General features: G+C 38.4%; 1 protein-coding gene across 2 annotated transcripts in view; it reads left to right on the top strand.

Annotated features, from left to right (window-relative positions):
• The window catches only part of KLHL20 (kelch like family member 20), a 61,180-nt gene that overhangs the window by 31,717 nt on the left and 14,055 nt on the right, over positions 1–15,408 (top strand). For both annotated transcript variants that reach the window (XM_050767862.1, XM_050767871.1), the window contains 4 exons: positions 42–136; positions 2,432–2,547; positions 3,488–3,671; positions 8,279–8,422. In XM_050767862.1, the coding sequence (XP_050623819.1) occupies positions 42–136; positions 2,432–2,547; positions 3,488–3,671; positions 8,279–8,422 (539 nt within the window). The remainder of the gene's footprint in view (positions 1–41; positions 137–2,431; positions 2,548–3,487; positions 3,672–8,278; positions 8,423–15,408) is intronic.

Genomic DNA, 15,408 nt, shown 5'->3' with positions numbered 1-15,408 from the left:
AAAATTAATTAATTAAAATAATGGTGTTTATTTTCTCATAGGTGCTGCAGCATGTTCGTTTGCCTTTGCTTAGTCCCAAGTTCCTCGTGGGCACAGTAGGCTCTGATCCCCTCATCAAAAGTGATGAAGAATGCAGGTATGAGTGACCCTGGATGGGAAAAATCAACAACTAAGCATTCCTATTTCTTCCTAATTTCTTTATTTATATTGCTTCCTAAATGTTGTATTTTGTAGAGCTGAAATCAGGGCATTAATTTAACAAGACTTTCTTCTGAGCTAGGGTCAAGAGGAGGAAAAGGAAGAAGAGAGAACTAAACTTCCAGTGTTCCATTCCGTTAGTTTTTTATGTGTGGTGCTTATTGGTGTAGAAGTGGCAATAAAGAGGTAGATTTCCAAGATTCTGATGCAGGCTTGAATTTGAAGAGTCAATTCTCTGCTAATATTTTTTTTTTCCTTGAGATAATTGAAAATGTTGACTCTGTCAGTGAACATTTTTTCCTTCCATCACATATTTCTGGTTGGGGAATAGAATCAGCCTTGCTTTCTAAATTGTGGACAGAGTTAAAGATCTGCCACCTTCTAAAATAGCTGTAGAAAGATTTTCACTAGAACTAGGTGAAGCAGTTTCCAGAATTTTTTTGACAAAAGAAACTCCAACCACTTTTACAAAGGGGGGGAAAAAAGGCAACCTGTTTTACTAGGCTGTCTCTAAAGTATATACAAAATGTAATAAATTACATTCCCAATTTGACAGATTTTAAGATTTAGGTTCAAATCTGAAATCTGCGATTTTTAACCATTTTTCCCAGCATGTCCCAAATATAAAAGTGAAAGGGAAAATCCATACTCAGAACTTTTTAAACTACACTGACCTTTGGACCTCCCTTGGTGATTAAAGACATTTAGAATGATCCCTGATTTTAGAATGGTGGTAGGACATGTAGATTCACTTGCATTTCTTCTATAAACTAAAGCCTGTTCTTTTAACAGGAGAGGCTGGAGGGGATTTTAGATGTTTCTATTTTATTTTATTATATCTTTTTTATATTAATCATTGTTTTTCCCTTTACCGTGGACTAGAGTTAAACTAGATATTTGTCTTTTATATTTAAAACACAGACAAATGGTAATTAATTCTCCCTAAATATTTGCAGTAGCAAAAAGGAAAACCATATACATTATACATGCTGAAATCTGAAGAAATAATACATAGATGCCCTCCTCCATTAAACGTAAATCAGATTGTACTGATTCTGATGCAGAAAGTAAAGGTACTTATGAAGTCACATTTAAAAGAAGACCCTTCCTGATATCCTAACTTCTTTGTGCTGCAGTTCCTTCCTCTATAAAGTGAGGATGATAATAGTGCCTATTCCATAAGGCCGTTTTGAAGATTAAATGAGTTTATATATATTAAGCACTTAAAACCATGACTAGCGTATAGCTGTAAGTCTTGTTGCTACCATTAATTTTGTGTTGGTTTGCTCAATATTATAAATCTATAGTATTATTTCTAGGAACCCTCAAATGACCTAACAAACTATTAGGAGGTCAAAGTCTTTTTTTTTTTTTTGAGACGGAGTCTCACTCCGTTGCCAGGCTGGAGTGCAGTGGCACAATCTCGGCTCACTGCAACCTCCGCCTCCCAAGATCAAGCTATTCTCCTGCCTCAGCCTCCCGAGTAGCTGGGACTACAGGTGTGCACTACCATGCCTGGCTACTTTTTGTATTTTACTTTTTGTATTTTAGACATGGTTTCACCATATTGGCCAGGATGGTCTTGATCTCTTGACCTCGTGATCCACCCGCCCCTCAGCTTCCGAAAGTGTTGGGATTACAGGCGTGAGCCATGGCAAAGTAATTACAAGTGTAATTACTAGATTCTTCTCTTAAAGTATCTTAACAAGACAGGAAATTTGTCTCAGTAGACTTGTTGAGAGTAAACCATTCATATGTTACCAGATAGTGAATTTGTGACAGTACAGTGTTTCTTTTTAGCAATCTGATTTTTGACCCCATTTTATTACTTTAACTAATTTAGCAAATAACTCTTGCCCTGGCTGATGTGCTATCTTGCTAATATCTTGCAGAATCTAATAAAATTTATTAAAAAGTAGTAACTCTGCAGTGTGGTAATCAAATTGTGATTTTTACTTTTCTATAAGTTATCGTTGGCTGTAAGCATGTTGAGCTTTAGGCTAAATTTGCAGTGAGATATGAGTCATGATGGAAATAACAATCAATTCACAACTCAGTTTGACTGGCATTATTGCTTTCATGTTTGTGCCAGTTTTAATATTGGCTGGCATTCATGATTTGGTTTGATTTATGCTTGCTTCCCTTTGCCAACCTATATATTCCTAAACTACATTGGGACTTAACTAACAATGTAATTTAGATATTTGGAATAAAGGGAGAATTTTTTCTACAGAGACTTGGTAGATGAGGCTAAAAACTACCTCCTGTTGCCGCAAGAACGACCACTAATGCAAGGACCAAGGACAAGACCACGGAAACCTATCCGATGTGGGGAAGTACTCTTTGCAGGTTTGGATGTCATACTGTTAGTAAATTGAGTATTTTCCCATGTGAGAAATTATCATTTGAATAATCCTTTGGACAATTGTGATATTTACTGTCATAAGAAACAAATAATAAGTCAGCATGTAGCTTGACTCTTAACCCATGATTCAACACTGATATACTCCAAAAGAGTACTCTATTTTTTTTCTCATTCAGCACCTTTAATATCTATTTTTATATAAATTGAAAAATGTTGGCTGGGCACAGTGGCTCATGCCTATAATCCCAGCATTTTGGGAGGCCAGGCGTTTGAGACCAGCCTGGGCAATATAGGGAGGCCCCATCTTTACAAAAAAATAAGAAAAACAATTAGCTGAATGTGGTAGTACATGCCTGTAGTCCCAGCTACTTGGGAGGCTGAGACAGGAGGATGGCTTGAGCCTAGGAGGTCAAGGCTGCAGTGAGCTGTGATTGTACCACTGTACTCCAGCCTTGGGAACAGAACAAGATCCTGTCTCAAAAAATAAAAAATAAAAATGTCATGCAGTAGATGTTTTGTTGAAATGAGTCACATGCATTAATTTATATATCAATGTGCAGCTCATCTCATAATTACATGGAATTGTGAAAAACATATTAAACAACTATAATTTATTTCTCCTTTCTATGCATATCCATCTGTAATTTCTCCATTCTATCCATATATACATATTATGTCGTAATCCTATTTGAATTGGTATCGTTGCCCTCCTTTGTAAAATAGATGTAATACTAACTTATTTACAGAATTAATTAAAGATTATAACAATCCCAGGGGAATGAGTTAAAGTCATAACTTGCATTTTGGCTTACTGCTAGAGACATTTGGTGAGTCTAAGCATTAGGTCACAGTGAAGTTCATAGTGAGTGTTACATTCTATGCTTCAGGATAGGATTCTCTTGACCATTTCTGTTACTTCCCCAGTTGGTGGTTGGTGCAGTGGAGATGCCATTTCCAGTGTTGAACGATATGATCCACAGACCAATGAATGGAGAATGGTGGCTTCAATGAGCAAAAGGAGATGCGGAGTTGGGGTCAGTGTTCTTGATGATCTGTTATATGCAGTAGGAGGCCATGATGGATCCTCTTATCTCAACAGTGTTGAAAGGTGAGTAAGGTCAATCTGTAATTTTCTCTCTACTATTCATATAGTTTTATTTGAGATTTTAATTAGGAATCAAATGTGACTTAATGCTTTAGTATTGCATCTGTGGCACTAGTTGGCAACCTAAACAAGTTAGTATGATACACAAATTCTTTATGATTTGGTCTCCACCTATTTCTCTAGTCTGTCTGCCATGACATACTACCCCTCCCTAAGCATGCCACTGCAGACATATCAAATTGCCTGCAGTTCCTTGGACATGCTGTCTTCCTTCATACCTCTCTCCTTACATATGCATGCTGTTCTTTTTTCCCTGGGATACTTCTGCCATTTTAAGACTTACATTTCCTTTGGCTGGGCGCGGTGGCTCACGCTTGTAATCCCAGCTACTCAGGAGGTTGAGGCAGGAGAATGGCCAGAACCCGGGAGGCAGAGCTTGCAGTGAGCTGTGATCGCGCCACTGCATGCCAGCCTGGGCAAAAGAGCGAGACTCCTTCTCAAAAAAAAAAAAAAAAAGACTTAACATTTCCTTCAAGACACAAATGTTACTTATTACATACAACTTTCTGTGATACCATATAGATGAGTTAGTTACTACTTACTTGTTCCTTTGCCTTCCATAAGTATTTTGAACATGTTTGTACATATCCATCACATTGTACTGTACGTGTTGAAATGTATTTCACTATAATATCTATCGTAGTTACTGGGCACATTGGGAGTCTATAGTAACTGATGTTTCCATAGCTTTTAGCTCTCAAGAAGTTGTGTTGATTAACAGTGACTCTTCATTTCCATAACACATCTATGAAACGCTGCAGTTTTAAGGGTATAGATTGTGCAGCTGGGGAAAAAAATCTTAAAAAGTAGAGGGATCAGTCCCATAGAAGTAAAAAACTGCAACATGGAGAAACCTCATCTCTACAGAAAGTACAAAAAAATTACCAGTTGTAGTGGTGCACGCCTGTAGTCCCAGCCACTCAGGAGACTGAGGCATGGGGCCCGCTTGAGCTTGGGAAGTAAAGGTTGCCATGAGATGAGATTGCGCCATTGCACTCTAGTCTGGGTGACAAAGCAAGACTATCTCAAAAATAAAATAAAATAAAACAACACACACACTTAAAAATAAATTGATGACATCACAGAAGGGAAAAATAAATTGATGGCATCGCAGAAGGGATCATGGCGGACGGGAGGCAGGACTAGATTGAAGCTCCGGCTTGACTGTAAATTTTAGCTCCAGATTGACTGCAAGAAAAAATCAGCAATATCAAGAGGACCCACAGACCCTCTGAAGAAAGCAGACTGCTCCTTCAGGACCCGGGAGAAACCCCACATACTGTGAGTGCCCCAACTGCAGAAGTGGGAAAGGGAGACCCTCCTCTTCCAAACACACACCCCCACTGGAGAAGCTGAAGGTCTGTTCACAGGAGAAATTTCCAACTTTACCTGGAGCTGAGTCAAGTTAGTTAGAGAGCCAAGCGAAATACAGGGGTAGAGGAAGCAGCAGAAAGGCCCTGGGAGTTCGCTGGGTCCAAATGGTGGCCAAGCAGGCCTAGCACCACTGGGATCCATCAGGAGGGTGGCCAGAGGAGCAGGGGATAAAACTCCCCAGGGAGAAGGAATTCTCTAGCTGACCTTTGTAACAATTTGAACAGGGGGAGAAGCCTCCTGACCAGAACGCAAGGGAGGGTGCAAATCCTGCCTGCAGACTTCACTGGCAGGGAGAGAACTAAAACCCTTTTCTCTTGCAGCTGGGAGGTGGATAGCCTCGGGCAAGTTTTCAAGCCTGTCGCCCGTGGCCGGAAACAGACTCAGAGTTGTGAGGCAGGTACGGTGGGAGTGAGACCGGCCCTTCAGTTTGTGTGGGAGCTGAGTGAGGCCTGTGACTACCGGCTTTCCCCCACTTTCCTGACAACCTGCATGACTCAGCAGAGGCAGTCATAATCTTCCTAGCTACACAACTCAAGTGACCTGGGAATCTCTTCCCCCATCCCCAACAGCAGTCGCAGCAAGACCTGCCCAAAAAGAGTCTGAGCTCAGACATGCCTAATCCCGCCCCCACCTGATGGTCCTTCCCTGTCCACCCTGGTAGTGGAAGACAAAGAGCATATAATCTTGGGAGTTCTAGGACCCCACCTACCACCAGTTCCTCTCCCTATTACTACAGCTGATGCTTTCTGGAAAGCACCAACTCCTGGCAGGAGGCCAACCAACACAAAAATAAAGCATTAAACCACCAAAACTAAGGACCCTCACAGAGTCCACTGCACCCTCCACCAGAACAGGCACTGGTATCCACAGCTGAGAGACCCATAGATGGTTCACACCACAGGACTCTGCAGACATCCCCTACTACCAGCCCAGAGCCGAGTAGACTCACTGGGTGGCTAGACCCAGAAGAGAGACAACAATCACTGCAATTTGGGTCACAGGAAGCCACATCCATAGGAAAAGAGGGAGAATACTATATCAGGGGAACACTTCGTGGAACAGAAGAATCTGAACAACAGCCTTCATCCCTAGACCTTCCCTCTGACAGAGGCTACCCAAATGAGAAGGCACCAGAAAACCAACCCTGGTAACATGACAAAACAAGGCTCTTCAACACCCCCCAAAAAATCATACTAATTCACCAGCAATGGATCCAAATCAAGAAGATTCCCTGATTTACCTGAAAAAGAATTCAGGAGATCAGTTATTAAGCTAATCAGGGAGGGACCAGAGAAAGGTGAAGCCCAATGCAAGGAAATCCACAAATGATACAAGAAGTGAAGGGAGAAACACTCAAGGAAATAGATAGCTTAATGAGAAAACAAAAATTCAGGAAACTTGGGACACACTTTTAGAAATGCAAAATGCTCTAGAAAGTCTCAGTAATAGAATTGAACAAGTAGAAGAAAGAAATTCAGAGCTCAAAGACAGGGTCTTTGAATTAACCCAATCCTACAAAGACAAAGAAAAAAGAATAAGAAAATATGAACAAGCCTCCAAAAAGTCTGGAATCATGTTAAACAACCAAAATAAGAATAACCAGTATACCCAAGGAAGAAGAGAATTCTAAAAGCCTGGAAAACATACTCGGGGGAGTAATCAAGGAAAATTTCCCCAGCCTTGTGAGAGACCTAAACATCCAAATATAGGAAGCACAAAGAACACCTGTGAAATTCATCACAAAAAGATCTTTCCTTAGGCACGTTGTCATCAGGTTATCCAAACTCAAGATGAAGGAAAGAATCAAGAGCTGTGAGACAGAAACACTGGGTAACTTATGAAGGAAAACCTATCATTAACAGCAGATTTCTCAGCGGAAACCCTGCAAGCTAGAAGGGATTGGGGACCTATCTTCATCCTCCTCAAACAAAACAATTATCAGCCAAGAATTTTGTATCCAGTAAAACTAAGCCTTATATATGAAGGAAAGATAAGCCGTTTTCAGACAAATAAGTGCTGAGATAATTTGTCATTACCAAATCACCACTACAAGAACTTCTAAAAGGAGCTCTAAATCTTGAAACAAATCCTAGAAACACATCAAAACAGAACCTCTTTAAAGCATAAATCACAAAGAACCTATAATGCAAAAATACAAGTTAAAAAGCAAAAACAAAAAACAAAACCAAAGTACACAGGCAACAAAGAGCACAATGAAAGTAACGATACCTCACATTTAAATCCTAACATTGAATGTAAATGACCTAAATGCTCCACTTAAAAGGTACAGAACCGCAGAATGGATAAGAACATTAGAAATATCAGAGAACTTCCTGGCTAACACGGTGAAACCCCATCTCTACTAAAAATACAAAAAATTAGCCAGGTGTGGTGGCAGGCACCTATAGTCCCAGCTACTCAGGAGGCTGAGGCAGGAGAATGGCGTGAACCCAGGAGGCGGAGCGTGCAGTGAGCCAAGATTGTGCCACTGTACCCCAGCCTGTGCAACAGAGCCAGACTCCATCTCAAAAAAAAAAAAAAAAAAAAAATTAAGCATACTATTTGCTACAGTAATTCTACCTATCACCCATTCACACAAAGAGAAATGTACAAGGATGAACATTGTTTTTAATTGCAAAATATTAGAAACAGCCTAAGGGGTATATCAGTAGGAATATAATTAAATAATGTATAACACATATAATAGTACAATAATTAAAAAGAAAAATCTGGAGCTATATTAGCATAAATAGATTTCAAAAAATGTTGAGGGAAAAAGCAGTGCCTACTGTGTGGTATTATTTATGTGAAGAAAACATGCTTGCATATAAAGAAATATATATATGTGGATACATATATACATATATATATTTTACTGAAAGGTCTTGAAGGATATATGCCAAATCAAAATGGGAAGAGACCAGAATTCAGGTGGAACTCAAGGAAGGATTTAGCTTTATCAATAATATTCTGATTTTTTAAAAGAAAATATATTCATACATAAATTTCAAAAAATAAAAACACAAACCAGATTTTCAAATGTTTTAGTTGTTATTAATCAGCTCATACTTAGGGGAAAGAATATATATCGTATAAATCCATGGATTTAGAATATGTAAACATAGCCAAGCATCCTTTGTGTAATACAGACTCTCCTCTTGGTATGTTCTTTTCAGGTATGACCCCAAAACAAACCAGTGGAGCAGTGATGTGGCCCCTACAAGCACCTGCAGGACAAGTGTTGGTGTAGCAGTACTTGGAGGCTTTCTCTATGCTGTGGGTGGCCAGGATGGCGTGTCTTGCCTCAACATTGTTGAGAGGTGATTTTTTTTTAAGTCATTTTCTGTATTTTTATTTTAAAGAACATAGAGCTCTTTAAAAGAAACAAGTACAGGCCGGGCATGGTGGCTCACACCTGTAATCCTAGCACTTTGGAAGGCCAATGCAGGTGGATTGCTTGAGCTCAGGAGTTCAAGACCAGCCTAGGCAACATGGTGAGATTAAAAAAAAAAAACACAAAAAAATAAGCCGGGCAAGGCGGTGCATGCCTGTAGTCCCAGCTACTTGTGGAGCTGAGGCGAGAGGATCACTTGAGCCCAGGAAGTTGAGGCTGCACTGAGCTGAGATCATGCCACTGCACTCCAGCCTGGGTACAAAATGAGACCCTATATCAAGGAAAAAAAAAGAAAAGAAACAAGTGCAACTGAATTTAGGACATTGGAGGATCCACTATTCAGTGGCTTTCCCATAGGCTTTCAGGAAAAAGTCTTCAGTTGATCTTAAAGTCTAGGAAAATGAAAGATCTAAAAAAAGTTTTTTTTTAATTAACAAAAATTGTATATATTCATAGTGTACAGCATGATGTTTTGAAATATGTATAGCTGGTGGAATAGCTAAATCAAGAGCTAATTAACATATTTATTACCTCACATACTCATGATTTATTTGTGCTGAGAACACTTAAAATCTACTCTCAAGTGTATAATACATTGTTATTAACTATAGTCACTATGTTGTACATTAGAGTCTTTGAATTTATTCCTTCTCTCTAACTGAAATTTTGTATTCATTTACCAAGATTTCCTCACTGCCCCTCACCTTGCCGGCCCCTGGTAACCACCATTCTACTCTCTACTTCCATGAGTTCAACTTTTTTAGATGCTTTATATAAGTGAGATCATGCAATATTTGTCTATGTTTAGCTTGTTTCACTTAATGTCCTCCAGGTTTATCCATGCCATCACAAATGCCAGGATTTCCTTCTTTTTTAAGACTGAATAGTATTCTATTCATATATGCCATATTTTCTGTATCCATTCATCTGTTGAAGTACATTTAGCTTAACTTCATATCTTGTCTATTGTAAATAATGCTGCAATGAATATGAAAGTACAGGTATCTCTTCAACATACTTATTTCCATTGAATATATACTTAGTAGTGGGATTACTGGATCATATGATAGTTGTATCTTTAATTTTTCGAGGAACCTCTATACTGTTTTCTGTAATGGCTATGCTAGTTTACATTCTCATCAATAGAGTGCAAGGGTTTCCTTTTCTCCATATTCTTGCCAATATTTATCTTTCTGTTTTTATATAATAGCCATTCTAACAGGTGTGACATGATATTTCTTTGTGATTTCAATTTGCATTTCCCTGATGATCAGTGATATTGAGCATTTTCTCATATACTTAGCCATTTGTATGTGTTTCTTTTGAAAAATATCTGTTCAGGTCCTTTGTCCATTTTTAAATCAGATTATTTGTTTTCTTGCTGTTGAGTTGTTTAAGTTCCTTATATATTTTCAGTATTAACCTTTTATGAGATGTATGGTTTGCAAATATGTTCTCCCACTCTGTAGATTGTCTCTTCACTCTGTTGATTGTTTCCTTTGCCATGCAGAAGCCTTTTAGTTTGACATAATCTTACTTTTTTTGCTTTTGTTGCCTATGCTTTGGGGCACATAACCTGAGTTTTTCAACTGTCACGTTGATTGTACCTAACATTGAAATGTTAGAAATGTATTTCAGATTACGTTCTATATATATCAAGCATACCACTTGTGAAATCTGTTCTGATTTTTTTCCCGAATCTACCTGGAGTATACTTAATGCATGACTCTACTCAGACTTCCCTCAGAGAAATGATTAAGTAATAATACTTTGTATAGGACATCTGATAAAAAGCTTAAAGTATTTTGTATATAGACTCATTAATCATTGAAGTATGCTTAGGGAAATCTAGGTGGGCTGCCATAGTCACTTTATACTAGTGTACAAATAGTTAATTTTGGTGGAACAGATTTTGTTCTTAATTTCTTCTGTCAGCTTTTCGTCATTAGATTTTAGAGTCTCATGTGGTATGATTACTGATAAGAACATATATTTCATCCTTACTTCTTAAAAAGAAATGAGTCATGACTCTAAAATTTTTGAGGTAGCATTTATTAGTTTACCATGCATATGTTGAAAAGTTTAACTGTTGTTAGTACAGATAAAATAGAAGGTAACTCTTGAAAGCTATGCCAGTTCCCTTTTATCTCTCTGTCAAGATTTTTTCACTTTCAAAACTCAGTACAGGAGGTTAGCAGCAGTGATGGCATAGTTTTTTAATATCTCCAAATGCCCACGTAAAAACAGATAGAGTAATAGATAGCAAAGCTAAAAACCTATGTACTAGTTCTGGAGACTGGAGTTACACAACAATGTGAATATACTTAACACTACTAAACAGTTAAAACATGGTTAAGATGGTAAATTTTATGTTATATTATGTGTATTTTACCACAATTTAAAAATCAGAACCTGTGAACAAAATTAAAGACAAAACTAAAGGAAAGGATATCCTCACAAACTCCAAAACACAAATGGGCAAAGACAAACTACCTTTAGCCACAAGACCTGCATGGTATTAGTATCTTCAGGAGAAATCAGAAAGAAGCAACTGGATGTCTGACAGATCTAAGAACAAAAGAACCTCAAACTAGCTAATACATAGTCACTAGAAATCACAAGGGGAAAATTTATCAGCAACTGAAACTAGGACCAGTTTTGTCCACTGCCAGAGAGTGTAAGACCTCAATAAGACCTGAAGGATTTAGAAGAGCGTTTCTCAGCCTCAGCACTACTGGCGTTTTGGGTCAGACAATTCTTTGTTGTGGGGGACTGTCCTGTGCATTGTAGGATATTTAACAGCATCCATAGCCTCTACCAACTAAGTGCCAGAAGCACTTGCCTGATTGTGATAACCAAAAATGTCTCCAAACATTGCCAGATGTTACCTAGGGGATGAGAAAGGGGGGATGAAGGGGAAAAAAATAACACCTGGTTGGGAACCAGCTGGGTTAGAACCATCTAGTCCCTGGGAACTCTCAAAACTGAGCAGCCAGGATAACCTTCCAGGTCAGGACTCTACACTGAGGAGAAACTTCTGGGAGTAGAATCAAAATTAAGCAGGATGAGGGCAACAGATGCCCTTGTTTTCCTTGAAAAGAGAAAGCCAAGACAAAAGTAAGGCAGTGAATAGTCAGTAAATCACTGGACTAGGTGCTGTGGCTCACACTCATAATCCCAACACTTTGGGAGGCCTAGGTGGGAGGGTTGCTTGAGTCCAGGATTTCAAAACTAGCCTGGGCAACATAGTGAGACCTTGTCTCTCCAAAAAATAAAAAAATTAGCCAGGCGTAGTGGCACACGCCTGTGGTCCCAGTTACTCAGGAGGCTGAGGTGAGAGGATTGCTGGGAGGTCAAGGCTGCGGTGAGCCATGATCGCTCCACTGCACTCCAGCCAGGGTAATAGAGTGAGACCCTGTCTCAAAAAAAAAAAAAAAAAATTTAAGGATACCCAATTCTTTTTGATGTGATTATTTCACATTGCATGCATATATCAAAACATCTCATATACCCCATAAATATATACACAAAAATTAAAAATAAAAAAATTTAAGTAATAATCTCTGAAGGCAAGGCACTATATTTTTTAATACTACATTAAAAAAAGAAGGAGCTCCACAAAGTTAGAAAAACTATCACAAACCAAACCACTCACTCCTATTTCTAAAAGTTCAGGAAAACTCACTTCATGTAAAAATGAAATAGCAAAGTATTGAGATTAGATTCCATACAAAGTGAATATAAGAAGAGAGAATAAGCAGCAGAATAACATCTCTACAGAAAATAAAAGCACACTAGAAAGACACACCTACACATCAAAACCTTAACTGTTTCAAAATGTGATAAAAGACATTAAGGAAATGATACAAGATATGAAACTACATAAATCAGAAGTAGAAAAATTCAGAAGTGAAGTGACAGAACTCAGAAAAGTATTAGAAATGAAAGGAAAAATCATTTCAGAATGAAGATTAAAGGAGAAAAAGGAAAACAGATAATGCCATAAGACAAATAGAAGTCAAAAAGAGGAAATATTTTAAGGTCAAAAAGAAATCAAGGGCAGGCACAGTGGCTTATGCCTGTAATCCCAGCACTTCGGGAGGCTGAAGGGGGGGTGGAGCACCTGAGGTCAGGAGTTCAAGACCAGCCTGACTAACATGGTAAAACCCCGTCTCTACTAAAAATACAGAATTAGCCAGATGTGGTGGCAGGCACCTGTAATCCCAGCTGCTTGGGAGGCTTGAACCCAGGAGGTGGAGGTTGCAGTGAGCCGAGATCGCGCCATTGAGCTCCACCGTGGTCATCAAGAGCAGAATTCTCTCTCAAAAAATAAATAAATAAATAGAAAAAAATCAAGAGAGCATTTGAGAGATAGTAACAAATATTGAAAATAGGTAAAAATCTATTATACAGATCATAGCAGTCCTTAAAGAAGAAAACCAAAGTGACGAAACAGAACGAATACTAAGAACTGTAATTCAAAATTACTTTCCTGTAATTAAAAAAAATTGAAACTTTTTTGAAAGAATACACTATATCCTTCAAATATTGACCCAGAACACCAAGACATATGCAATAATATGACTGTACCTTAAAGAAAAAATTATTTAGGTATCTACAAAAAAGTACATGTTACTTATAAGGAAAAGAAACTTAGATTATCATCTGGCTTTTAAAAAGCAGTATTTTATGCCAGAAGAAAATAGAATGGCATGTTTTAGATATTCAAGAAAAATGTGAGCCAAGGATTTTATACCTTGAGAAACCGACTTTGAAGTACAAAGGGCACAGACAACTGTTATCAACATGTAAGAGATTAAGGAGTCTTGTTCTCTTGAGCCCTGTAGGAGAACAAACTTCGGACAAAATTACTAGAAAGACACTGACAGAAAGGCTGGACCACATGGTTCACACCTGTAATCCCAGCACTTTGGTAAGCCAAGGTGGGAGGATCGCTTGAGACTAGGAGTTCAAGGCTGCAGTGAGCCATGATCATATCACTGCACTTTAGCCTGAGTGACAGAGCAAGACCCTGCCTCAAATAAATAAATACAGTTAATTGTAGAACTATGACTAAATGAAGATTAAAAGGGAGGGCTGGGTGCTTGGATTATAGGCTCTGACCTATAATTCCAGCACTTTGGGAGCCCAAGGTAGAAGTATCACTTGAGGCCAGGAGTTTGAGACCAACCTAGGCAACATAGTAAGACCCTATATCTTAAAAATGTATATATGTATATTTTTTAATTAGCCATTCATGGTGGTGCGCACTTGTAGTCTCAGCTACTCAGAAGGCTAAGACAGGAGATTGCTTGAGCCCAGGAGTTCAAGATTATAGTGAGCTGTGATTGCACCACTGTACCCCAGCCTGGGTGACAGACTGACCCTGTCTCTAAAAATAAAAATAAAAGGGAGAGAGTGTAGCATGCTGTAGCTATGTACTCAATCCATGTAAATGTAGTACAAAGAAGAGGTATGCAAAAAGGAATTTTAATTGTTCTAAGGGATATTAGTGATAATATTGCTATTCTGCTATGTGTATAAATTTAGAATAAAGGAAATGAGTGTGGATTATTCTAATTCTGTTCTCTCCTTTGTCCTTGAAAACCAGAGTGTGGAGGTAGAAGAAGATAAGGTTGTAAAATAGAAGTTAAATAAAGTATCTCGTAGTCCTGAGTATGAATTTGAACTAAATTCTTCTTTTGAAAAAATTTCTATATATTCTAGCTTGTCAACTGAGAAAGCCTAGAAATAAAGTGTCAGTGAACATCTCTGCTCCCAGATTGTATCTTGAAATATTATTTCCCACTTAAACCAGAGCCTTATTGGAAAAATGTCTGATTCTAGGTTTAGAACAGGAAATGTGCAGATGAGTCTGTACCCTCTTTTTTTTTTTTTTTTTTTTTTTTTGAGACAGAGTCTCGCTCTGTCACCCAGGCTGGAGTGCAGTGGCCAGATCTCAGCTCACTGCAAGCTCCGCCTCCCGGGTTCACGCCATTCTCCTGCCTCAGCCTCCCGAGTAGCTGGGACTACAGGCGCCTGCCACCTCGCCCGGCTAAGTTTTTGTATTTTTAGTAGAGACGGGGTTTCACTGTGTTACCCAGGATGGTCTCGATCTCCTGACCTCGTGATCCGCCCGTCTCGGCCTCCCAAAGTGCTGGGATTACAGGCTTGAGCCACCGCGCCCGGCCGAGTCTGTACCCTCTTGTCATACCAAATAGCAAGCAAGCTGTCAGAGACTGCTAAGAGTCGAAAAGACTCAGCCAACTTGAAGATGTTCCCACTGACCAAAGATAAGATAATTTCAGCTTTAAAAGGGATAATTGCAATAGATTTAAATCCAATAAATACACTTAAATCTATGAGTTCTTAATGTTAAATTTTTTAAGACTAATTGGTTGCCTTTGGAAGATCATAGGGAACAAATTTATTATCTCAAAACATGTAAATAAAGTGAAAGGAGAGAGCATATATCCTGCCTTTCTTATATGAACTGTATTATTATATCAATTGAGTAACCAAATAGTAGATAAAAGGATTGTTTCTTTATAAAATTATCCCAATAAAATAAAATAAGTGATAGAATATTATCATTTTGAAACACTCAGTAAATTAGTGTATCCAGACATTGATAAACAGCTGCTAACATACCACTTTCTGTAGTCTTGTTTAAGGAACCAAACATGGTCTGATCAAAGTTCTAGATCCAACTACCAATTTGCCCAACATAAAAAGGACAGAGCAACAGATTGAACTGCACTATGAATGTACGGTCAACCAAATCCATATTATGGGGAAAACTGTCATACACTCTAGGTTCTAAAACAGATGAATTGCAGGGAGGAAAAGGAATGGAGGGAAAACCTGTAGACAATAAGAGACTCTTTAATTTTTTTAGAGACAGGGTCTCAC

The sequence above is a fragment of the Macaca thibetana genome, chromosome 1 (assembly GCF_024542745.1).
Source record: "Macaca thibetana thibetana isolate TM-01 chromosome 1, ASM2454274v1, whole genome shotgun sequence".
NCBI classification, from domain to species: Eukaryota; Metazoa; Chordata; class Mammalia; order Primates; family Cercopithecidae; genus Macaca; species Macaca thibetana.
Note: the sequence above shows the minus strand (reverse complement) of the source record. Positions and strands in the feature narration are given on the sequence as shown.